The sequence below is a fragment of the Dermacentor silvarum genome, unplaced genomic scaffold (assembly GCF_013339745.2).
Source record: "Dermacentor silvarum isolate Dsil-2018 unplaced genomic scaffold, BIME_Dsil_1.4 Seq13, whole genome shotgun sequence".
NCBI classification, from domain to species: Eukaryota; Metazoa; Arthropoda; class Arachnida; order Ixodida; family Ixodidae; genus Dermacentor; species Dermacentor silvarum.
In genome coordinates this window covers 7,834-33,900 of record NW_023605698.1, presented here as the reverse complement: position 1 = coordinate 33,900, position 26,067 = coordinate 7,834, and the positions used below count along the sequence as shown (strand labels likewise).

The window sequence follows — 26,067 nt, the reverse complement described above, 5'->3', positions numbered from 1 at the left end:
AGGTCAACATTTTTCCCCATAGAAACTACCCTGCAACTGCCATGAATCTGGCAGCTATCGGACAAGACCTTTGACCTAATCTAACATTCAGGAAGCAATCACCTAAACTATTTGCGGAAGCAATCACCTAAACTATTTGCTTCAATTACTATGTACCAGAACTCAAATGGCCTGATGAAATTATGGGCAATCTGCACTTTAACACACACAGGGCAGGACTGCATGCTGGCTGAAGCACCTAATCAATCTAGCCAAAAGGCACCATAGCTATTGCATTTACCTACTGTAAAGTAGGTTATACTACTCATTCCGGTAAAGCCCACTGTTTGATGGCACCAGAAGTCAACACAAGCCTCCAGCAGAAAAACAACGCTTGTTACAACAGCATCATCAACTTTTCGCAGATCTGAGTACAGTCTGCAGTGCTATAACCAGACAAAAGCAACCTAAAAACGTAATTCCGAGACTCACCGTGCTATGCTTCCAGCTTCCAGAGTTTTCCTTTGAGCTAGCAGCAGTTGTGGTGGTGGTGCCAGGAATGGATGATGACCGTCGGGGCACCTGTGGGGGCACCCGCCTGCTGGCGGCTGCAGCCGCTGCCGCCGCTTCCGCCAAGGCCCCTTTAGTGGGTGTGCGATGGTGAGCAGACCACGGCAGGGCACCCTCGGATGAGGGCGGACTGGCACCGGAGGGAGCGAGCAGGTCCAGTGCATGGATGCGCCGCGAGAGTCGACGTTCACCCTTGGACGCACTGGCCAAGTCCAGGAAGCGCTTCTGCATGCAGTGGCTGCGGAAGGCCCGCTGGATGGTCAGTGCCGCCGTGCGCGCCCGCACGCCCCCATATTTGCGCTCCAACATCTCCACCTGCTTGTCCAAAAGGTCCTGCGACAACTCATACCTGCACACAGAAAAGTGGAAGGGGCGAGTAAAGTGCATCTCTTAAGCATGGCCTGCAAAAGCATTCAGGATACACATCGACAAGGGCGTCCGCCTTTTCGTTCTGTGCGGGAAGCAGGGGTTCTTCAGTTTGCCAGGAATGAAACAGAGGAACAGGACAACAAAGAAAGAGGAGTACGGGGGCCACAAGTTTGGAAAATACATTGTGCACAAGTGAGCTTGCATTTCTTGTCTACCTAATCCACTGTGTCAACTCCCAAAGGCAGAACATGAACTTGCTGAAGTCATTAGCTAGAAGCGGCAACCTTGCACTGCAATGAAAGTAACGTGGGTGCAGACTCAGTTTTGAGAACGCCATCTTTGAATAGGTACTGGAATACTCACATGGGTGTGTTCTTGGGGGCCTTTTACACAATAAGAGCACAAGCATGCAATCAGTGCACCTCACAGAAAGAGACTTTAATAATCAGAAATGCTGAAGAAGTAAGCCCCGCTATAGCAAGGTTTCCCACTTCAGAAGTAGGGGACTGGCATGATGTGAAAGAAACAAGAAAAAAAAAAAAAGGAAAGAAAGAAAAGAAGAAAGAAAGAAGAAAAAAATTCTCCACCTGAGAAATTTGCAGCAAGCTTCAACTGATAAAGCCTTACATGCATGTGTAGCTGTTATTGCTTTCATTCCTGTTCTTTGTCATTGCACTGAAAATAGGCTATTAGTTCAGACAGCACTAATGTTGTTCGCCTCCTCCTTTGTTCCATTTTTGTGCTGCTTATATTAAATTATCATTGAAGGGCCCCTCACCAGGTTTGGCCATTTTAAACAGACAAGCAGAGTATATACAATCCAGCCGATGATCGTGTAAGCAAAGTATTATATCCCTGTGTGTCCGTAAAAACGGCTGAAATTTCCGATGAAACGGTGTGCGCCCTTCTTCTCAAGGGAGCCCCACTCCCAGCCAGAGAGTCGAGTTCAGACGCACAAGTGCACCTATACAATTCACATTGCTGAAGTGTCACTCACTGTGACATGCGGCTATGAGAATTATTCAAGGCTACAGCAGTTACTTGTTTGATCTGTTGCTTCACTAGACAATTTAAAGTTTAGAGAAATAACAAAACCTACAAACCGAACGTCCGCGAGTCTTTGCTTTACTCTTTGCCGTACTTCTGCAGCAAGAGGGACATACTTCTGTTTTGTCTGCCTGTTCCCACATCATGCAGTCTACATGTGCAGAAAACTAAGCTATTTACAAATGTACGTACAACTGAGGGATCCATTCCAATCTATTGCAGAAGCAGCCAGACAATGCAGATGTTCTCGTGCACAGCTCGCAAAATCGTGCACAGCACAAAACAAGACAAATGCAACAGCTTGCAAACAAGACTGTCACTGGAAGTGCGCCGCGCGCCAAAAACACAAAGAGAGCGGGGGAAAAACAAAAGGGAAAGAAGACGAAAAGAAGACGGAGCTTGTTGCGTATATGTGATGTGATCTTTCGGCTCCAGTATGAGAGAATGCAGGGATTTGGGACACTTCAAATACCTTTATCTCTGCTATAAATGAAGCAATCGTGGTATACAAATTTCCACCGTATAACCATTATTTTCCATGGGGCCTTTGACCAACTAGACTACCTGCACAGCTCACTCAATTTAAAGCAACCTTCACTTCGCTCTTGCTGCGAGGTTAGGCTTTGTATGTGATCACACCTGTTCGATACAATGGTGTTATAGAGTCCAAGCTAGCCCCTGAAGATGGCCAGGTGGCCCAAGCCTAAGCAGGGGCGCGATCTTGTACGCGTTCCAAAATGGAACGGAGGCGGTCAGTTCCATCGAGCCGCACACGATTGGTCAATTCGAACCGTGACGATCAAATTGACCAATCGTGTGCGGCTCGATGGAACGGACTGCCTCCGTTCCATTTTGGAACGCGTACAAGATCGCACCCCAGAGCACTACCAAGAACACATGAAAGAGCAAAGAGCAGAAGTCTCATTCTTCATTAGGGCCCCAAGCCTTGGCTGTTACATTTATCAAGTTCAGAAACATCTGCCCAAAATAAGTTGGGAGTATAGCTCAAAACTCCCAATTTAAAGCGACATATTTACCATTAGTAAGACAAACACTGGGGTAAGGAACATGTGCTGCCATGCCATTACTCATTTACATTCATCCCTTTAGCTGTAAACATGTCCTTTACAAAATACCAACTAGGCCAAGAAGTTCACAGGCAAGGCATTCAGCCTAACATTGGATATATTGCATGCTTGGCACTGAACTGCAGAGACCAGTGGTTATGTTACCAATGTAATTTCCTATGATATCTTTCATGTCACATGGCATGACGATCACAACAAAGCACATTTACAGTGGCAAGTGTTTGCTGGTGTAGTAAATGTTTCAGCTGCCGCTTTTGTCAGTGCACTCAATTACACATTGTAAAAATTAATGCTGGCAGTACGCCCACCCATCCAGAAGTCTATTTATCCATGCACTTTCATTACTTTTGCCAACCAGTGCAAACTGGCAGTGGTATCATGTATGATCAAGAATACACTGCAGAATAAAAAAATTGAAGCTGGGAAAGTCTGAATGCATTCATCTTAAAACAAAAGTTTGTAGAAACGCTTCTGGAAGTGCTGTTTTGGCTATCCTTGCTTTTGTGATCCCATTCATTCGTTTATTTCTTTCATTTTTTCAGGAACAAAAATATGATGCATGTTATGAGACCTCCCAAAAAGATGCAGGGAACCATTCTCACTGGTTGGAGTGCAGTCGTGACCGCTTGAGAGCCTCATCGTCGAGGCGCCGCAGTGGGGGTGCTTTGCGGGGCGGTGTGCTGCCACGGTTGGGGAGGCCCCCCTGGTCAGCCCCATCGACCCCATCCTCAGGCCGAGCCTGCTTCTGGGGAGGACCTGGCCGCAGCTCAGGCGGCTGGCTGCAACACCGCAGCACAAATTAAAGAAAATTGTTACTCCAAAAAGCCAAGACATGGACATCGCCAGTAAAAAGGCAATGAAAAAAGCAGCCGTGAACGAGAGAGTTGACACAAAACCACCTAATTTGCCTTTGAGCAGTACAGTAAAAAATACAATAAAGAATCAGTAGAAATGTCCACACTGGATTGTAATATCCAGTAAAATACAACCAATTATGGCCCAACTATTTATAGTGTGCAAAAGCAACAGGCACAAAAGGAGTAAGACGAGCACAAGCACCAACTTCCAATGAAATTTCATTACTAAGAAAAGTTTGATCATGGAACATCAACTAGCTCCATCTCTCACATTGCTAAACTAAGTATGGATCAGCTAAGTGAAAGCACTAACTGATTCTGCATAGGTGAGCGGCATTCACACGCATTATGTGACAATCGTTAGCATCAGTGCGCTTATTCAACCAGATTCATTAGCTTGGCCCCTAAGGACAGTTTTCTTTGTCTGAGCATACAGTACAAAGGTACTAGAAGGTTCAAAAGACTGACTAACACAGTTGAGAGGCATTGCCATTGAGCTTCACTAAGACAAGGGCAGGGATGGTGCAGATAACTAAACAAAGCAAAGGTGATGCAAATACACAATCAGACAGTATTTACAGCTAGTCATACGCTGGAATGCACATGGTGTTTCATGGTATGTACAAGTCGCTTGATCACATGGAGTGGATAGCTTGTCAACAATCATGTGATTACATAGTGACCACAATGCTTCCACCTTCGCCTCATGGAAAAGTGACCCAGATCCCCTGATAGCACTGCTTATCTATACTTCACCCAATACCATTAATAGGATGAAAGGGAACAAGCCATCAGTTTACGATTAAGCCTCACTGACACGAATGCACTGATACTTGAAAACTGTTCAGAAGTGTTGTATCAGTATTCCCTTCATATTTAGGGGTTCAGTAAAACTCAGATTTGACACGTGCCTTCTTGGTAGTCATCTTGTAGAATATGTAGTGAGAGACTTGCATGAGTTGGATATTTCATGCTGTAAAGCACAAAACCGCAGTGCAAGAAAAATACAGTGCCGAGATGTTTACTCCCGCAACCCCTTTTGTAGATCTAAGCCGAGATTCTGTTAACACCATTGCTGCCCTAAGAATAAAGACAAAAGCACACAGGCTTCTCAAGTTCTTGCACCATCCACACCTTGAAGAATATGTTTTATAAAGGAGTAAGTTCCTTAAAAAAATACTGGTCCTTACAAAAGCTGGCCACAGTTCGAGCCTCCTAATAACAAGGGTCATTATGTGGCACAACTGTAAACAATGTACATCACCACATGCCCAATTACTGGCAGCAAGATCTTGTTCACCCCATGTGAACATAAACGTGTACATCCATTAAAATATTTCCATTTCAATAGAAAGACCATACTATCACAAACTATAATAAGGAGATCATCTGTGGCGGCTCCCACTGTATTGGAGAAAATAAGTAACAAAGAACGCACAGCACTGTAAGGGGTAAGAAAGCAGTTGTCAACAGAACCAGTTGACAGGAAGGAATGTTTGCATACTCAGTTTGATTTGCCCTTACTCTGAAAACATGTTTTAACTGGTGCTAGCCTAGTAAAGTGCAGATGCTGACGAAATTTAAGCAGTAAAATATTTCAACGATATGCTTTTTGCTACTTTGCACAATTAAACAGGAGTATACTTATGAAAATAAGAAAACAGGGCAGGTTTGAAATAGGTACCACCAAACCCATTACAAAAACCTTAACATCGTCCCTTTAAAAAGCATTGGTGCACTAATACAAGATCCTGTGGTCAGATGATACATTAAACTATTTCTAATGCAACAAATAGGCATTTAAAGAGGGCTACAAAGGGGTCCAAATCAGCAATTCTCTGGATGCAACAATGGTGCACTTGCAGCGAGACTTCTGCAAAAGCCAAAACAAAACATGCAAACTGAGTGTGCGTGTGTTTGGGGAGAATTTGCAAGTACAGTGACATAGTGGTTGTCAGTCCCAAGTTTCATTTTTGATGCTCATTTTTTCGCATCAAGAATACACAAATTACAAGGGAGCAACAATACAGGCAGTTAAGACATTGAACATTTTGTGGGAACTGCAAACCTTAAATTATTTGGTGTGCATTTCTAAATGCACCTATTTACAACTATCCACAAAGGAATGAACAATTTTAGTGTGCAGTCTCGGCTAACATAATTTTGTATGCCGCATCACTGCATGCAAGTTGGTGTTGGGTGTCAGCACCAGCATGAGAGATCAAGCCCAACTGTCACGAACACGAGTTCATACACTGTGTTTATTAATAACTTCCCACTTGCAGCACTACTGTAAATGAGACATACCTAATGAATAATAAGGTGCTAATGTATCGATGGTTCTCGTCCACCTCTTAACTAGCAAATACCTCAATGCAATGAAAAACCTGCGGCACGGTCCGCCAACATGTTCAATAACGCGCTACTAAACGAAATTGCCTTAGTTTTATTTTAGACACGTAAACAGAGAAGACGAGAATGAGGGCACTTGAAATGCATCAATGAGCACAAACAAGTGCAGCCATGCATGCAGTTTTACACTGCCTGGAGTGCACCGACGGGTTTCGGAGTTGCAAAACTGCCAATGGAGAGACCTTTTCACTCAGCAACGATCGATGAGAGCGGTAAACCGTAAGTGCCCGAGTATGCGTAAATAGTGCGACATATATCAACTCTAGCCCAACGCAAGCGTTGTGCGTGTACTACAAGGAAGGCAGTTATGTCTCTCCTTCGCCGCTTGGCACACGGAGCGCGACGTTGGCCGAGATCAGCAGTTTCGTTTTATCTCGGACCGGTTGTTGGTTAATATGCGGCGCGTTCCCTTTTCAATGGCGCGTCGTACGTGTCCGACCACTGGACAGGCCGGAGCGCGTCAGGGTCCGAGCTCCCCCCTATGGGCGGCTCACCGGTCGACCGCGGGATAGCGGCGGAAGGACGGGCGGTCGCGGCAGACCCGCAGCGCCGAGCCGGGCCCCGCCAGGCCCGCCTGGAGGGCCAGGCAGCGCCACAGCAACAGCAGCTCGTCGCAGCGGCTCGCGGGGGGCATCCACATTGCGAGGGCGGCCACATGGCGCGCACGGGCCCGCGCACCCGCCACGCGCCACCGCAAACCACGACCGCCGAGCTGGCCGACGGCCGTTTCCTCCCGACTAGGAGCGCGCAATGGCGACCGCGATCTGGGTCAGGCGGCCAGCCTACCTGTGCTGGGTGACGCGCAGCACGGCGCGGCCGTACGGGCTGAACGGGTGCAGGAATGCCCGCGGACCACGGTCCCGAGTGAACACGGCCTCCTGACAGACGAGCGGGGGCTCGCCGACGCCGAACATGACGGCCGCCCACCGCTGCTCCCGCTGTCGCTGCACCACCACCAGCCGCCGTCGTTCGGGGTCCGCGTCCTTGGCGTTCGCAGCGCCCTCTGCGCTCCGCGACGCCCGAGGCGGTGCGCCCGCGGCTACGCCTGGCAGCTCCCGGCTACGGACGACCACCACCGCGGGGGGCGCCCGTCCACCCAGGCAAGAACGCACGAGCAAAGCGTCGTGCGACAGGCCGCGATCTCCATTGCCAAACTCCACCGAGCGCCGCGGCCGAGCACACCGCGGCCACCCACACGCGCGCGAGACCCGTTATTCGGGGGAGCCGTTATTGCGCGGCGTCTCAGTTTGACGTCTTGTTCCGAGCGGCGGCGACGCTTTGAGGAAAACGCGTGCGGCGCGGCCGGTCGGATAAATGAAAGCGCTCCCCTCTCCTCTGCCCTCTCCGAGCCTTGAAGCGCGCCCGCCGCCGCAGGACAGCTGTCGCGTGCCGCCGGCCACTCCTCCTCGCCGCCGTCGCAACATGCACCTGCTCTCGGACAGCTGCATGCCGTCAACAGCGGTCTCCTTGGTGGCGGCGGCGTCACGCCACCACCTCCCGAAAAACGCCCAGGGGGCAGTCGCTCACGATTTAAACAGTCCAACAGGTATAAGCAGACACACATTGGCCGGTAATCCAAAAGGTTTCGCAGGACATCGTCAAATCGCTCGCGTCAGCTTAGCAGCGCGACATGATGCGCTTCTCCACCTACTCTGCGCATATCAGATGACACCCTCGCCGAGCAGCTGCTGCGCCGTCGCGCATTGCATTCCTTTCTCATGTCTATTGGAAATGACGTACAAAGCGTACCCAACCATGCAGCCATTCAGCACAAACGTCCATTCGCGACACGGTCGTTTCCAAACGTGGAATTTGCTCACCTTCGGCGTACGGCAACGCAAAAACCAAGCGTAATGCGATTAGGAGACGGCTTCGTGAGCATTCAAGATTCAATTAGGAGCGGTTTCCTTTCACAAGTGGTGATAGCAAGGCACCAATCAGATTTATTTTTGTTTTCGCAGGTTTTAAACAGTGCGAGGGCATGCACACTGGACTAAACTTCTACTAGCATTTCAACCTATAAACTATAAAAAATGTATAATCGTAAACATATACGAAACTCTTAGGCCTACGGTGTAGGTCAGGTAAACAGTACTTTCCATGCACATGCCTTTTTCCACCTCGGGCATGCATGCCAAGTCGCGCCTGCTACACGATCATTTGCTGGCCTAGAGCTCGTAAAAATGTAGGAACGATTGCAACCGTAATTCGCAACAGCACGACTGTTGAGAGACGATATTTGATAAATAATTTCACCTTTCATTCTCGAGCGGCTCCAGGTCGGAGTATCCAAGCTGCGTACAAATGTCGTTTATGTCGCATAACAACGCTGCTTTTTCCTGCTGAAGTAAGCACACTCTGTTCTGCAACTCCTGTATCCTCAAACAATCGGCCTCGATGAGCTTGTCTTTCTCCGCTGCGCTCTCTTGGAGCTTGCGCAGACGGTCAACAAGGTCTGGTTGTGGACAGCTCACACCTTCGGTCATAGTGAAAAACGAAGAGCGGCCCCATCACTTCCTTGGCAGAGTCATGATGCGAACATCACACACACACAAATTAACCCGCGGCGCGTAGCCGCTCCACTGAGTTCACGAGTCAAATGAACTCGCGTACAACCGTACGACGAATCAACTACATTCGCGCAATCAGCTATGCGATCTGCATCAGACATGTATCCGTTCTGTCAGTTTCGTATTCAAAAGTTTAGTATTACTGCATCTACAAAATAAATAATTACGCATGATTTTGTTTGTTTTAGTTGTTAATATGGTAAGAACGTGAGATAGATAAGTTGTCAACTTATTACGAACAAGTCACGTGGCCTATTTTGGGAGGGCGGGGAGGTTTGGGAGGTTCGTGGTGCGTGCTCAGAGGAGGACGATCATCATGTGATTGCCTGGCTTTGCGTGCTTGAAACTAGCTCGGTAGTGTGGTGTAGTGGGTGTAGTCGGCTGCTGATAGGTGTGTGCAGTTTACATGCAGAGCCTTAAAATATCAGCTGCTCTTTTTGGAACCGTGGGGCTGCGTTTATTCGTACATCAGCAGTGTTTCCGTTGGCTGACCCAAGAGTTTCGGCTGTCGTCCCGGCGTGTTTCACAGCATGAAGTTTCAGCCTTACGAAGCACGTTTAATACCGTCGGACCTTCGTCACGATGAGTGCATTCTACAAGTGGCGGACAGTCTCGATCACCTCAGCAGAGTCGCCAACACAATTCTGGACGGTTTGCAGGAACGATTGAATGAATACAAGGGCCGCCTCCAGAACATTCAGAATCGTGCAGACTTGGCAAGAGCCAAAATTTCGGTCATACGTGGCAGCAGCAAAGCCACAAAGGTGATAAATTGATGGGGCCCTTATTGATAGTAGTTTTGGAGCTTCCTTTTTCCACTGGGTTTTGCAACCCTCTGCTTCGATAATTCGAAGTAAAAACGTCAATATGATAAGTTAATGAGCTCATATCTCAGGCTGTACCGTCACAATAATGTAAATTACAAGTGAATAAGCTTATCTGGTAATGCTAAAGTTTGTTTACGAGCAGAAGTTTTCTGCAGGGCTCTTAAAATATACTTTAGCACTAATATAGGTGTTCACAAACCCATCATTTGAAACGAGGCAAATGAAACTTCGTTTGGGCTTTTGTATTTGTGTCCTAGCACTGGTGCTAGCAAATGCCACTGTAAATTGATGTCTTTGTACTGGCACTAAACCAAAGCTCATGTTGATATGCTGTTTGGTGGATGGACATTGACTTTGTTTTGTAGGCTTTTGAAGTTTGCATAGCTGATGTTTGCAACCTTAAACAATCGTAATAAACTATGTAGCCATATGTCCTTGATGCAGTTATTTCTCCACTTTGTGTAGTTTGTATATGCCATCATCTGTGCCGATATTCCTTCTCCTTATCTAACACCTGAAGCTTGAGCATCATTGTGCAGTCCTCTTGTTGCACTGTATGTACTGTAAATGTTCATGTTCCTGTTGTATTTGTCAGGTTTTCTCCAGTTACAAGTATCCTGCAAATGATCCAGAACCTGCCCAAGAGCTGCTAGCTTCTTTACCAGCTGTGCCACTCCAGCCAACTCACTTGCGAGTGCGAAGTCAACACTTGGCCCCCGATGAGCGACTTCTCAAGGAGAAATTGCAGTTCTTCAACGTCCGTCCACCTGCCAAGGCTAACTCGACTGCCACGAAGCCTGCCTGGCAGGATGAGGAAGGCCTTGGCAGGTTGCCAGAAAGCACAGAGAGCATTGGGAGCTTGCTTTTGTTCAACACTGGAGAAAACCCGTAAGGAATATTCAATATAGTAGTTGCCATTTGTGCTGCTTTGCATAGGAATGGCATGAGCAGTGGGCTTGGTATCGTCTGTATTGTGCATCGGGAGTACTTATGCATATTTTCGAAGTTGTGAAAACTGTCACACACTTCTCAAATGTAATAAAATCCCATTTAGCAAGTATGAAGTTTAGAAAACAGATATTTTGATTCTATACTAAGGTTGTCTAGCAATGCCAGACCGAGCGTCACTGACATTATCGTGACATCATGACACTGAGCTAAATTTACTGACGTCATAAGGCTAGGTATGAAGATGTTGCTATTAAAAAATGTTAAAAGATTGCTGCGCACATTTCTTAATGCTGCGCTCACATGGTGCAGCTGCAACGATCACGGGAATGAAGCAAGCCAGTGTGTCATGATGCATTCACTTCCTGTGTACCGAAAGCAAAGCTGGTTCACATAAACAAGTATCATAGTAAATTATTTATGTTGCTCTGGTACTAACAAGCACTTTTTCTATGGTTTGGAGTGATTGGATGTTCATTTAGCGTATTAAAAAAATGACATGTCGAAAATGCCCTGTCAGTATTACCCCTCTCTTGCGCTAGCCGATTCCAACATGCGCCTGCAAATTTCCTAGAATTTTTGTATACATTGCTTTAATATTTTTTCTCTTACTCAAGACTTCTCTATCTACCTTGAGTACTCCTTTACTGCTCTTGATAGACTGCAAAAGCCACTTCACTGAAATTTGTTAATAGCTACAAATTATGACAAGCAGAGTTCAGAATTTTCTTTTACTTGAACTGATGCAGAGCCCTCTCCTTGATGCATCTCTTGCACTAATTATTTTGATACTGGAAAGAGGGAAAGTTACATTGCATTACATGTTATGCCTCTTTACATTGCATGTGCCACTCAACATTTGCGCGAGGTGATGAAGCAGTGGAAGCAACACACAGAAGCAGTATAGGTCAGATGTGTTGCAAACTAGTTGACTTGCACAAGCAGCGAATTCTTCCTGTTGACTTTGTATTGACGTCATGGTGACTTTCCGCACACATTTCAAAGTGAATGTGTCAATTTTGAAAAGTGACTGTGTCTTACACTGTCTTATGGCCACATTAGTGTACATTGGATGGCCTCACCAGAATCTAGTAAACATTGTTACAAGTGGAGGATAGTACTAAGACTGTTATCATTGTGCTTGTGCCTTTTAATTTTTACTGCAAGAACTGTTGTCACATGTGCTCCCATTTGCAAACTGCAAAGCATGTTAACTGAGAAAAAAAAGCATTCAATTGCTGTGTGGCATGCCCATGCTATGCAACCACATATAAAAGCAAAATCACAAACTAGTGCCGTGCTAATACACTTATATGTTGAAAGAAAACTGCCATCGGCCTGACCATAGCTAGAGACCTAAGCGACCAATGTTGGTGTGAAGCATTGGAATTAGTTCCTTTTTAGTATTCTGTTAGTCATGTCAATGGAAACTTTTACACACATATAATTTACTCCACCATTTGGATTTGCACAGCAGTTATTGAAATAATGCACAGTATTTAGCTGATGAATGCACCTGTGTACTCCCCCGCTTTTAAAGTGAGCAAACAGTTGCATTCAACTTGCTTTCTACTTTATAGCTGACAGCAGTGCCGTGGCCTACTTGTGCTGAATCAGTCTGCATGAGCTCTGCATTACCTCTTTCACAAGTGCAGGGAATATATTGAACACATCTTAAATGAAGCCTGCACTTTATAAAATGTCTGGATGCTGCAGTTGCACTTCCTGGATGAGTTCATTAAGCCCAAGTGAATTGAATCATGTTTACATCAAAATAAAGACAACTGCCATAAATTGAAGTACACCCGCCATCAGACTTCACCCGAACAATGATGACATATCTACAGCAGCTTAACTTTAACAACACAGGCATTAAGGAGCAAACTTCCAAGAGTTTTTGAAGGAAGACACATTAAGCTAGCACAGTCACTCCAAACAAATCCCCACCACTTTCTGCAACTGAAACAAAGGCATTGAAGGCAGGTTTGGGTTAAGAATGCCAGTGAGTGTATTTCTCATCGGAACAGTCTACCCCCAAGTACTCTGTGCACTTCCTTTAGCTGAGAAGTAGGCAAGAAATTACAGTATCAAGGAAGCGAGGTTGGGAGATGAAAAATTGTCACATACCCATTGTGGTTGCTTAGTGGCTTTGGCGTTGCGCTCCTAAGCACAAGGTCACGGGATGAAATCCTGGCCGCGGCGGCTGCATTTCGATGGGGGCAAAATGCAAAACTGCCTGTGTGCTGTGCATTGGGTGCACGTTAAAGAACCCCAGGTGGTCTAACTTTATCCGGAGTCCCCCACAATGGTGCACCTCATACTCGGATCATGGTTTTGGCACGTAAAACCCGGTAACCTAATTATTTTTTCAATTATCTCAACTTCACTTTAATAGGTGCTTGCTAAAACGAGTACTATTGACTTCGATGAGTTTTCAGTGCTTCTGCAATCAGTGCCAGAAAACCCTGGATGTCATGCTTATGTCTCCAGGTACACAAGGTATGTACAGCAAGACCCCTTGGGTGGAGCTAAGCGAACAGCAGCTCGGACTGAAGAGGCACCCACAGGGCCAGGGCTCCTTGGGGCAGCTCCAGCTTCCATGAGTGGCACAGGACAACGTGGGGCACCGCAGGAGGGCTTCCTGTACAGCCCAGGCATGGGCCAGGTACCACAAATGGATGCACCAGCTGCCCTTCCTCATTTGCCAGGTGAGGGCATTGGGGATGTCTATGCTTTGCCATATCCTGTCGCAGTAGATCAAGAACCATCCAAATGGGCAGGCTTAGCTACCAGTGCATTCACCTGCTGTGGTTGCTTAGTGGCTATGGTGTTAAGTTGCTGTGCATAAGGTCATGGGGTCAAATGCCGGCCACGGCGACCGCTTTTCGATGTGGGCAAAATGCGAAAACACCCGTGTACTTAGATTTAGGTGCATGTTAAAGAACCCCAGGTGTTCATAATTAATCCGGAGTCTCCCACTACGGCGTGCCTCATTATCAGATGGTGGTTTTGGCACGTAAAACCCCATAATATAATTTAAAATTTTCTCTAAGTAGTGTACATGCGTGAAGTCATAAATGCCACCAATTAATTTAACTACACATCGGGCCTATCGGCATCGGGCCTACACATCGGGTTTAACACATCGGGCCTATCCAGAGCCTGTTTGTGCATATTGTTACCTTGGTGTTCAAATGCCATTGCATGTTTTTGGTTTCTATTTCAAGAACTTCGATCTGGAAAATTTTATGCAGCAGAGCTAACTCTTAACAGCGAAGCTGTTTAAGCCGGCCGTAACTTTTGAGGCCCCAAAGAGCTTTGCGGGTGTTAGCGTTGGGGCATGCTAGAGTGAAGAGTTTTAGAATAGGGCTTTGCGTTTGCGAATAGCGTCTTGTGCTTGCAGCACCACTAGAGTGTCAAAGAAAAACTATTATAAATATTAAAATAGGATATACCATTTTATGATGGGAAGAGTAATTGACTTTCGTGGTTTTACATTTAATTACAATTGAGAGGTTATTGTATTAGCACCAAGCGATTTGTTGCGCCTAATTTTGAGTAACCAACTTGACGTGCCTTCACCAGCCAAGCTAATCCACGGTAGGCCTGCGAGCCATGAATTAATTCCGTAAATCGAATTCGGAATCAGCAGCGTCTAATGAATTAATCTTCATTACACACTTTAGTTAGAGAAAGCGATAACCGCAGTCACTTCTCCTAGCTCACGAACTTCACGCGTTACCACGAATCAAGCCGAGTTTGGTACTCTGAGAGCCAACGCTTCGATGGGTGCCGCCATGTTAGTTGACACAAAGCTTTTGTGCCTGCTTTTGAGGCTCCCGCTAAATCTGTGAAATAGCGTGCTCGACGCAAAAACCAAACGCAGTTAGCCCCAAAATGTTTGGGGCCCCTATTCTAAAACTCTCTAATGATGGCTCTAGAATACCATCCTACATGTATATCTAAGTTAAACCAAGTTAAGACCTAGCAGCAACCAAGTTCATACCTAGCAGCCAGTAAGCTCCGCTGTGTTTACTAAGCATTTTAGCTTCCGAACAAATTGTTACACTTCTGTGAGAGCAAGCAGCGGCGACTGCAGTATGAGAGCCTTTGAGATCAGAATTTTGCAGACAACTTGGACAGCAGCAAGCCACTATCTTGGAGACCTTGCAAAACTGCCGCACCTGCCGTTAGAAGTCTGAAAATGGTAGATAAAAGACAAATGCCTGTGCATTGCTTCCATGCATTGCTTCCATGTCTGTGCATGTGCCAGCAGTACATTGCTGGCACATTGTACCATGGCATGCCCAGTCACAAAACACAGCCACTCCTTCATTTTGCATGCCATGGGTTTGCATTGCATGATGTAACTGGAAGCACTTAAGTGCAGTTTAGACACCACCAATTGACCTGCAGTGATTCCTCGGCAACACTAAACTTCAGTGACCCATGATGCAACGAAAACATCAAAAAAAAAAAATTATGCAGAGCACATTCCTGATGTCTGTCCATGTAAGTAGAGCTTTCTTAATTTTTGAGAACAATGAATTGAAACATAACACTTGGTATGTACAATGTACGGGTCTCTTTATTTACAGATAACAGTTCTGTGGCGCCACAGTATGATGAGTGATTTACTGCGAATTCCCCCAGCCATCATGGTGAACCTTGCAGAGTGAAATGAAGTTTTAATTCAGCATTAAAATGTGTTAATCACAAGACATGATGTGCTTGACCTTGTAGAAATGTGCCACAGTATGATGAGAGATGCGCAGTGAATTTCAGTGATTAACACGTCCCGTAACTCGGCTAGAAGCTAGAAACTCTGCTAGAATCCATCAGCTAAAAGTCAAAGCCATATGAAACCAACAGATAAGGAAGCGAAGGAAAGCATAAGCGAAGGTATCTGTTGTTTTTAATTGAAGTGTAGAAATGATAAGGTAAAGGGAAATGAAAGTGTATGAAAAAAAGAGCAACGTGCCACCGTTGGGAGCCACCGAAGTTTTGTGGGTTCAGCCCCCACCCGTATTTGTTCAGAAGTTGTTCCCACCGCTCCCACCGAAGCTCACATGAAGTTCTCACCAAACAGCTCCCACCGAAGCTGTTCTGAAGTAGTTTTTGTAGCGTTAGCTACACTGGCCTAGCCAAGCCCGTTTCGCGCGGCACATCAAGAGCCATGCTGCGCATGCGCAAGGGTCAGTGATGTCACACGGCATGCGCACCGGAGCCACCGGAGCCGGCACCTCTCGCGCACTCCGCCGCCGCCGCGCGCGGATCACCGGCGCCGGTCTGCGCATTCCAGAGGAGTGACGTCGTAGCCGTGGTAGACGCACTGGCGCCGGCGCGCGCTCGCTGTGCAGTCGCCGTCTGACACTGCGCTGGAGCCGCTGCGCTTCTGACTGGCGTTTGCCAGTGTCGTATAGCCATGGAGAAGGAGAGCGCAAATGCTGCTCAACAGCGCAGAAGAACGGAGAAGCTTGACTCATAAGAATAATCTTAAGAATAAGCTAAGAATAATCAGCTGAACCTTTGCTAACGCTACGTATATCCTGGCATAGCCGAGCTAAGCCACTGCAACTTTTTTTCGTCCACTTTCATTTTCCTTTACCTTATGATTTTTATGCTTCAATTAAAAACAGATAATTTCGCGTATGCTTTCCTTGGCTTCATTTTCTGTTGGCTTCATATGGTTGTGACTAATGTGTCGCACATAAGTTGTGCCAAAATGAAAACTATGCAAGTGCCATGAACTCGAGAGAACTAAGGTAATGTTTGCTGTCGCATTTGTACCGTGTATCGCCCGTGTACCGTGCATTGGGTGCACATTAAAGAACCTCCAGGTGGTCAAAATTATTCCGGAGTCCATCACTACATGCCTCACAATCAGATCATGGTTTCAACATGTAACACCCCATTTTTTATTTTACCTCATACTTGACAAAATAAACTAACAAAAGAGCTTTTGTTCTTTACGTTGTGCTGTTTTAGTAGAAACACTTTTGATCTTAAGTATATGTGACATGGGCTCAATATTCACTGATTTGATTTAGATTAGGTGATTGAACTGCTACTGGTGATTGAACTGCAAATAAAATTGCAACTTTAATGATATGACTTATTGACTTTAGCAATTATACTTTCACCTAATCCGTAAATGTCTACTCTAAAACCCTGGATAGATACCACACCTGTCAGCTTTGTTTAGCGATGTGTTTGCCGTATGTACTTGGTGATTTTGTTCAACAACATTAAAAAGGCATTGTCGTGTATGATGTGAATGTAGCCTACCATTGAAAAAGTGGGGCTCTTTATCTAAATTTACCACCTGTCGTACAAGTCGGAACAAAGCAATCTGACAGCTACTTGCTATGTTTTGTTCTGGCCACAAAAGTGCCTAGACTGACCCAGTGATTTTGGACAGGGTAACGAGGCAGCTATCAGCACAAAATGCTTTATGGAATGACCAGATATGGCATATATAGTGGTTAGGTCTAGATGTAGATGTGTTATAGATGTGGGGGCTGTACAAGGTGCTGGTTTCACCCAAAATGCATGCTGATGCCCATTTGTTTTGTGAAGTTCAGTCACTTTATAAAGCTTAGTTTTTTTTCAATGTAGACGGTTTTGCAGTATATTGGACAAAGGTGGAGACAGAGCAACACACAGACACTGTCCTTGTCTACTACGCTGATGAACCAACTCGCCAAGATAAAGCTACTTCTGTTCATCCCATGCTAGTGAGCTGTTCTTGTGACACTGCAGCTAGTAAAATGGCTCCTTGTGCCTGAGCAGGTGTGAATGGAAGCAAGTGATGATGCCTACAACAAAGGGAGGCCTTGTCCTTACTGCAGCTGAGCAAGATATGATAGTATGCCAACTATGTTTCTTTAAACTTCTTCTGCGAGAGGCACAAAGTGTAAATGCTACATCTCCATCACTGAATTAAACCTGGCTGCATAACCATTGCTTAGTGGCTATAGTGTTACTATGAGGGCACGGGTTTGATTCCCGACCACCACAGATGCATTCTGACGGGGGTGGAATACAAAAACACTTGTGCGCTTAGATTCAGATGCATCTTAAAAGAACCCCAGGAGGTCGAAATTATTTCCCACTATGGCATCTCCCACAGCCTGTGTGTTGCTTTGGGACATTAAACCTCACATATTAATTCGAATGACATTGCTTGCTCAAGACCTTGTGGATTCCACCTCTGCAGGCATAGCTGATGACCTGTCCTATTCGGAAGACTTGGGGCCGTCTATTGCACCATCGTGGCTTCCAGAACTGCCTGAAGTGCCGGCTGATAGCTTCGTGGATGTTCCACCGCCCCTCCCTGAAGTGGATGCCACTGGCCTACCTCCCCTGGGTACCACTTCTGAGCCAGTGGTGGAGTGTCCACCTCCCCTGGAGCCAGATGAAGTGCCAGAGGTGCAATCCGAGGAGGCTGTGCCCAGTCAAGATACCGCGAGTGTGCTAGAATCAAGTACCAGGTAAGTGTCTGACTCCACATAGGGCTATCTGGTGCAGGGGCATGAATAAAAATTAACCGACATTGTTGCCTCTTTCACATTTTATATGTGATACTAGTCGGGCACAGAAAATGTACTATCAGTGCCAATAGTTTACAGGATGCGGGTTTCACAGTAAAGCTATTGTTTTTACACAGTCTCGGCATGCGGAGTACAACTGGACACTGCATAATGTTGTTCTCCTGAAGAAGCATGGAGTGGAATCTGAAATCTTGCCTAGCCTGCACGGACATCCGGCAAATAGCATAAAATCCATCTCTCATGAATTTCTTCTTAGTGCATAGTACTTACTTATAAAAACAGTGACTGCTGTTGTGAAGTCGAGATGATCCATCTCAACGTAACCCAACTCCAACAAAGCTTTAAAGATGGTTCCTAGCCACTTTGATGTCCCATCATCAACAATTCGCTCTCGTCTCACCAAATACCTGTGTCATTCATCTTACTGGATAGCCACTATAGCACGGCCTGTTATGCTTCAGTGGCTGATGCAGGGCTCTTAAGTTTTAAACCCTTCAAGTGCCAGGGGTTTCGAGCATTTCCAGCTGCTGTCTGAAGATTTTCCAAAATGCATCAAATTCAATTTCTGTCTAAGTAACACATTAGCAAAGTTTAGATTCTTATGGTATAATAATTATTGGCAGTATGTTGCTGAACCTTTACAAAGTTTTTGGATGTGACTATTCATACAGAAATGAATCATTAGGCAAATTTCAATCATGATAGGGCCTCTTCGTTGCTATCATAATCACTCGAAAACACCACGTCTTTATCTATATTGGAACCGTGCAAAGAAGCTCCTGAACATATGCATCATTCAAAAACTGTGCGAACTTTTTGCACCGGTCTGCTATGTCAAAAAACAAGAAATGTGAGCTTGGAGGTAGGTGTGAGAAACAGGCAGTAGCGCACCCAGGATCTCTGCCAGGGGGGGGTGGGGTGACAGTTTGCCAATACCATCTAAACAGCACTAATTTCGATTTCTTCACGGGAAATTGTAAAAAAAATTGGGCTTTTTGCGAGTGTGCAGACGATTGCGTGTCTTACATCTTAGTTGCAGTACTCAAATGCATAAGGAAAGAAAAGGGGTTAAACAAAAGGGGGGGTTAAGTCGGCCTCAGGGGGGGGGGTTACAACCCCCGAATCCCCCCCCCCCCGTCGGTGCGCCACTGGAAACAGGTACTAATAGATACAGTCGACTTCCGTTAATTGGACCCTGATGGGACCGGAGAAATTAATTGAATTATCCGGCAGGTCGAATTAAACGAAATCCAGAATTAATGCCATTACACACTGCTAATTCATTTAGCTGTATTTGTCCGATTCTAACACGCACCCGAATTAAATGTGCGCCCACTTTCTGTGCATCCAAAGTAAAAAAACTAATGTAGAAATGACATTAAACTCCTAAACAAAGTAGGAATCTAATGTGCACCTGATTTTTTAGCAAAGAAAAATGGCCAGGAGTTTAATATGTCTTGCACAACGGCGACCGGTTTTCTAAAGTCAACTTTGCCGCAATACATTTTTGTGGTGCGGTAAAGCATATAAACGCTGCAAAGGCGGTTTTTGGTATCGTGTCCGATTGCACCACCCAGGCAATTTTCGGCCCAATTTTCTTGGAAAAATAAAAAAAAGGCACATGTTAGAATTGGGTAAATACCGTAATCAGACGTTGTGAGTTACATTTATTGCTTGAAAATCTTCCTAGGGCTGGCTGAAAATAGGCATTTTCGACTGGAGATGACGTGTGTTCAATGCTTTCCCTGTCTCCTAAGCTCCGCCGAGACTGAGGGGTCACTATAGAGATCAGGTGAATGCATGCTGAACGGTCAGTTTTGAATTATCCGGTGAAGGCCAATTTTAGGATCGATATAATGAAAGTCTGGTCCGATAGAAATGTATGGGTGCCAGCTGGGATCAGATTAATGGAAAAATAAAATTAACCGGAGTTGAATTAACGGAAGTCTACTGTACAAAACGGATAAGCTTTATCGCACCACCTGTCATACAGTACAAACCAAAGCAGCCACACAATTTCGCTCCAGTATATATGAAGTTTTTCATTCGCAAATTATATTGGGGAAAGGCAAAGGAGTGAGTTTAAATTGACACTGCTTTATTTGGGCTCAGCAAGCTGTGTGCTGAGGCACCCAGATGAGTTAACTCAGGCATGGCACTTAAGGGTTAAAGCCCAACATAATTATGGTTGTAGGTGTCAAGGTGTTATATGTATATAGTCCTGTCATATGCAGTTGTCTCTGCTGTTCACCATGTTGAGGGAACACCAACTAGCTCAGCTTTGAACTTGTGGAGCTTTGTATGCTCCATCTACAAAGGAAATTTTATCACTCTGTGTCTGGCGCAGCATAGCCGTAGCCGCTTTTGCTCCTATAAATCCAATTTAACTAACTTTTACACCGAAATGATTGAATCCCAAAGCTTTTGAGGAGTTGAGCACATGTGTGAAGCAAGTCATGGCGCCGATCTGATTGACAGCTCACTGCCTTGCAGGTCAAGCAATGCAGAACCACGTGCAGAGTTGTCGGTGCCCGTGACCGAAGATGGCAGTGCCCGCGCCAGCCTGCTGGAGTCCATTCGACAGGCCGGCGGCAAGGCAGGCCTCAAGAGTGTGCGTCGTCCACAGCAGCAGCGCAAGCAGGTGGAGCATGCCCTATGTTTGTATTATAGTGGCCTGCGTGAATGTGGCACCGCGTTGATTGAGTGTTTTTTACCTTCTCCTTTAGTTTCTTACACAAAGCATGCATTGTGCAATATTCAGAATGGTACTAGATATATAGTTCAAGTCATTTCAATCTGTTATTATTTTATAGGAACGCATAGACACCACACAAAAGAGAGAAAAAAAAAAATAGGCCAGCGATTGTCTCCTGAAAATGACACCATGCTCATCAGTTTGAAGTGGAGTAATGAAGGAGGGGAATGAGAGAAGAAAGGCACAGCAAAATGCTGTGCCTTTCTTCGTCAAAATCGCACATGACAGAGGAGGGTCACTACCGATGTTAGTCGGGTCAACCCTGTAGTTGAAAAGAGCAATTTTAATTTAATATGGCTGGCCACAAAGCATTTGGAATGTGAAAGAAAGCCAGGTTTAAACCCCACACATGTTCTTTGTAACTACTTAGAACGCAAAGCAGTGCAACATAGTGGAACTACAGCAGCAGTATGGGATAGATGACGGCACGACTTTTGAGAAGTACAGTATAGACCACTTATGACGTAACCGCTTGTGCAGGACCAGATATAGTGCGGTCTTTTCAGACTCCCGTTAATTTTTCCATAGCACTCATGTATACACGTATCGCTTATAGCGCAGTTGCGGGAAATGAAATACCGGTTACAGTGCGGCTGCCTGGGAGTACGGAAGTCAGCAGAGACGGCGAACGCTCCCCTCAAACGGGCACCCCAAGGAGTGCTCGAGGAAGAAAGAGAGACGAAGTGGAGAAGAAGGGCACGTGGTGCAAACGAACAGCCAGTGAGGCTGAAACCAGAATCTTGAGTGCGAGTCGTGAAATATCACGGCGCGCATAGCGAGCGAGGGCCACGAAACTGCCAAGGCCGGCCAGCGCTCGCTTCACGATAATGGCAGTAAATGAAACTTCAAGGAGCGGGCGGCGCCGGCACGGCACGGAGAAGGGCACACGCAGAGACCGTGAGGGAGGAGGGCTGCAGGGAAGCGGATTTCGCCTCGGCAACTCCGCCGCTTCGGTGGCTCCCCTCGCCCTCCCTCGAACCTCCCTCACTTTCAACTGTCACCGTGCGTGCCCGCCGCCGTTGAGGGCTCTCCTAAGCTTTTACTCTATGGCGGTGCCGGCGCAATGCCGGTCGGAGGCGCCGCCGCGTGATTTGGTTCGAATTAACAAGATTCGACGGTAAATTGAATGCAAACGTTCTAGCCGCATTCCTCGACTGTCGCATACGCGTGGCGGCTCGGTGCACATGTTTTGCATATGTGCGGGCCTTGAAAATTGTTGCTTTGGTTATAGTGCGGTACCGCTTATAGTGCGGATATTCGCGACTCCGGCGACTTACGTTATAAGCGGTCTACTCTGTAACTCCTCACAATCATATATGCATAAATACAGTATACTGTTATGTTATGTACAGACGATGCAAAAGACTTTCAAAGTTTTAAGTGATAAAACGCTAGTGCTCTTTAAATTAGCATCGTGATATTGCAGCATCTGTAAGCCTACTTGCTTTTACAGAAAAATCTGTGTGTGGTTCCGTGTCAGAGACTGGGCTGTGGCAGGCATCTGCCACTGGTTGTTCTGAAAAGGGGAATATACACAAGACCCCCATATGTGGCTTGCACAATTTGAAAGGCAGCAGGTGTATCCAATGTTGTGAAAAAGGTCTATAGGAATGTGTTGCCATGTAAACTTGTTAGAACAAGCTACTAATCAAAGCTGCGATTTTCTTTTTCCATAATAAAGAACTCAAAAAAGTAATTATCGAATTCAATTGTTTCTTGCAGTTTATTGCTGTATTTTGCTTGTTCCTCTATGACATACCACAAAATTAAATGCTATCTGCTTTGCCTTTTAGGCAAAGCTGCGAGTATTGGGAAACAATTAACACATGTTCAGGTGACACACAAGATTTCCCTTCATTGCCACAGAAAGTAATCTTCATGTGTGTCCTGCTGGGGAGAAATGTTGATTACTTGAGGTTTTGAGTTCAAAATGCTCCAAGCAGCAAGGACACTTAAGTATCTCTACAAATACAGGTTAATTGAGCTGTGATGAAATACTAGTGCATTAAACGCGTGCACTGGCTAGCTGGGTTTTTTTTTTGTAGACACAGTCACTGTCTGCACACCACATGGGACTAATTTTGCATCCATTGTATGTTCTGCTGCGCTGGCCTTACTTAGCATCAAGGAGTATTAGTCGAATCTTAGTCTTCATTATATCCTATATTCGTTACTATAAAGCAGATATTCATTAAAAACTGATATCGACAAGAAGCATTTTAGATTTACTTTGTTATACCTGATAATTTGTTATATCTGATAATTTGTTGTATCAATGTTTGCTATAGCGAGATTTGACAAATTGTTTGTTGATGGCGGTCATGTGCCCTGGTGTGTTCACAGGGAAATTCCACTTTCACCCCTTCCTCTTCTTTCAGGTCATTATTCAGTTCTGGTAATGCAGTCCTGTGTTTTCACACATTGTCTTTTCATTTGAAAGCGTCATATAAGAGGTAAAATGGCTTCAGAACCTTCAGACCATGCCATAACATACCTGTTATTGGAAGCTGGAGTGATTTGTATAGTTAACCACAAAGGTTTATAAAAGTACTTGTCCCATGCAGCCTTGTATTCAGATTTTCAGCCTGTACTATTATATGCGAACAACATAGTGCGCAGTTTTACTGGCTACGGTCAGAAACAGCTCAGAAATTCAGCATTTTCTTAGGTCCTGTGGTCCGTAACGTTTGGCAGTTGGATGTGCGTGCAAGTGCTCATTGTGCTACGTTTAGTACATTTAATGCTGCACTACAATGATTAATATGCAGTTGCACTGGTAAAAACTGTTTACATTGCCTTTGGTTTGTAAAATGAACTGAAATACAGGTAGCTGTGGAGATACTAACCATTATAATGTGCAATTAGGGAAGCAATAGCTTGCACAGAACCACTTAGCTAGCTCAGAGTTTTGGAGAAAATGACAAATTTCGCCACACAGTATAAGAATATTGGTTTCTAAGTGTAGGGGATATCAGTATAACTACCAGAAGCAGTCACTAGTAAGACTGCTAGTAGGCCGACTGAAGCAGGTGGGCTTCCCCTGTGTGGTTGTCAAATCATGGCCTCTAAAACTTTCATATTTTCAAACTCTTTTATCGCCTGAATTTTTTTTCATTTTTACCTAGAGAAAAGCATCTTAATTGCTCTTGTATGTGGGGTTATAACATTTTTAGGTTAGCTTCCCACCATTTAATACTGTAGGGTGAAATTTGTAAGCTTCTTATGAAAAATGGAAATGGGCATCTAGTGCCACTAATGAAGAGAATGCTGCGTTTTTTCTCACTGTATGTCCTTTGACATAGAAGGCAAACTGTTTTGCATCTTATTGCTGCATATAAAAAAGTTTACATTGAAAAGAGTCAGAAATTTGTGCTTATGAATGGAGGCAGCTGTAAAAGTTTCTAGGAGAGTTCAGCCTCCGTAAGCAGCTGCATGTGAAAGATGACGACGTGACAACTTGTTTTTAATGGACAATTACATGTGATGTTGGAAACCACCTTTGTCTCGCTTAAGGGTCCCATGCCGATTTAGGAGTTCATAACTGGTTTATCATGAAATTGCAAAAACCATCTAGATGAGTTTAACTGAAATTTCCTTTTGTAGGTGGCGCCACCTGGTGGGGATCTCATGTCAGACCTGAAGAGCAAGCTGCAGCTGCGGCGCAGAGGTATCTCGGGTGAGACAGATCATACAAGCAGGCCCACAGCTGAAGTCACATCACCTTTGGACAGAGTGCTTGAGATGATCCCACCTCCGAAGGTGGAGTCTGAAGAAGCCAGCACCACCGACACAGAGTGGAATGACTCTGACTAAACAACACTCCTGCTTCCACCACACCTGCATATTTTGCATTACTTGTCTGGAGGCATTCCAAAGTAGCACACCAACCTTTTATTTCTTTCCTCTCCTTTTTGTATTGAGCTTAACAAATGAATTTGCATTGATTGGTACTGTTTTATTCAAGTTATTTACGGTAGTCTACAGTAATCACCTGGAAGGATCCGAAACTGCTGCTGCTATTGAGAGCGGATTTAAATGGGTGCAGTTTTTACTCTGGCAAAGCTGCTGGAAGATGTCATCCCGTAGAAAGGCTACTATACTGAAGGTTAATGCATAAAGCTTAGCCTTGTTGGTTGCTTTAGTTGTGCGGCCTAATTATAGTGCTAAAGATCAAACATATCTATTTCATATTGTATTCCGTTTTTAGCACTATAAGCATGCCTTACAGCTAAGCTGGAGGAACTGCTTGCATGTGTTTGGCTCGTGCAATTAATTAGCGAAATTGCCGATTCAGGAGCTCACAACTAGGATTGTCTGCCAGAGTTTGCTATAGCCACATGGAACTTATCAAAACTGATTATGCTGATAAGTGTAAACTTGAGTTGCTGTTTGTGCTTTATACAAGTAAGCTGCTGGCTTATACTCGGCTATAGAAGCCAGTTCTCTCGCTGCTGTTACAGCACTGAAAAATGTTAGGTTCAGTTAGAGTACAGAGAACCACCTGGTGCAATTCTTTTCTTCTAGAGACATGACTTTCACTACAGTAATTCTTTGTAGTTTGAATTGGCTTGACCCTATTTTGCTGCCATAATAAACTAAACATCGAGTGCGTGAGGAAAAAGCAAGCAAGGCTCATATACTTTTCTATAATTTCTGATGGAAATTAGAAGTGCCTAGTGCATCAAAACCAAAGCTGCCTTTCGCATACAGCCTGGTTTGGTCACTTTTCCTGTCGGAATTTTGTTATGTCTGCTGTTTCACGTGCATTTCATACTGTCATTTGACTGAATTAAACTGCAGTCCTTACATTCTTGTCCCTTTGTCTTCATCAGTACTCTGGCTGCTTAGCACGAGGTTGGGGGATCAAATCCCGGCCACGGCGGCCACATTTCGATAAGGGCGAACTGCGAAAATACCCGTGTAGTTAAACCTCGCTATAATGAAATTCTCGATATGACGAAGTATTTTACTTTACATAACCAGTTGTTCATAGAATTTAGAATCTCAATATAACTCCTTCAGGCACGAAATAAATCTGGCTTTGAAAAAAAACTATCTTAACATCATTTTGGACTCTCCATGCTTCAGTAAA

The 26,067-nt window shown here is 45.2% G+C and overlaps 2 protein-coding genes across 4 annotated transcripts in view; one reads left to right on the top strand and one right to left on the bottom strand.

Annotated features, from left to right (window-relative positions):
- LOC119434563 (IQ motif and SEC7 domain-containing protein 1) overlaps positions 1 to 8,995 on the bottom strand; it is a 34,388-nt gene extending 25,393 nt beyond the window's left edge. Inside the window, exons 1-3 of one of the 3 annotated variants that reach the window (XM_037701703.2) lie at positions 8,579 to 8,995; positions 3,656 to 3,832; positions 472 to 898 (exon numbers count right to left, since the gene is read on the bottom strand). In XM_037701703.2, the coding sequence (XP_037557631.1) occupies positions 472 to 898; positions 3,656 to 3,832; positions 8,579 to 8,808 (834 nt within the window). In that variant the 5' untranslated portion in view covers positions 8,809 to 8,995. Of the gene's footprint in view, positions 1 to 471; positions 899 to 3,655; positions 3,833 to 6,816; positions 6,978 to 7,108; positions 7,670 to 8,578 lie in introns of those variants that run through there. The other 2 variants (XM_049659531.1, XM_049659530.1) reach the window with 2 other exon arrangements.
- A 167-nt stretch (positions 8,996 to 9,162) lies between these two features.
- LOC119434564 (WASH complex subunit 1) lies at positions 9,163 to 25,783 on the top strand. Its single transcript, XM_037701706.2, has 6 exons — positions 9,163 to 9,656; positions 10,315 to 10,607; positions 13,158 to 13,375; positions 17,887 to 18,160; positions 20,714 to 20,861; positions 24,579 to 25,783. Exons 1-6 carry the CDS (start codon positions 9,423 to 9,425, stop codon positions 24,786 to 24,788), a joined length of 1,377 nt encoding a protein of 458 aa, XP_037557634.1. The 5' UTR covers positions 9,163 to 9,422; the 3' UTR covers positions 24,789 to 25,783.
- The last annotated feature ends 284 nt before the right edge of the window (positions 25,784 to 26,067 follow it).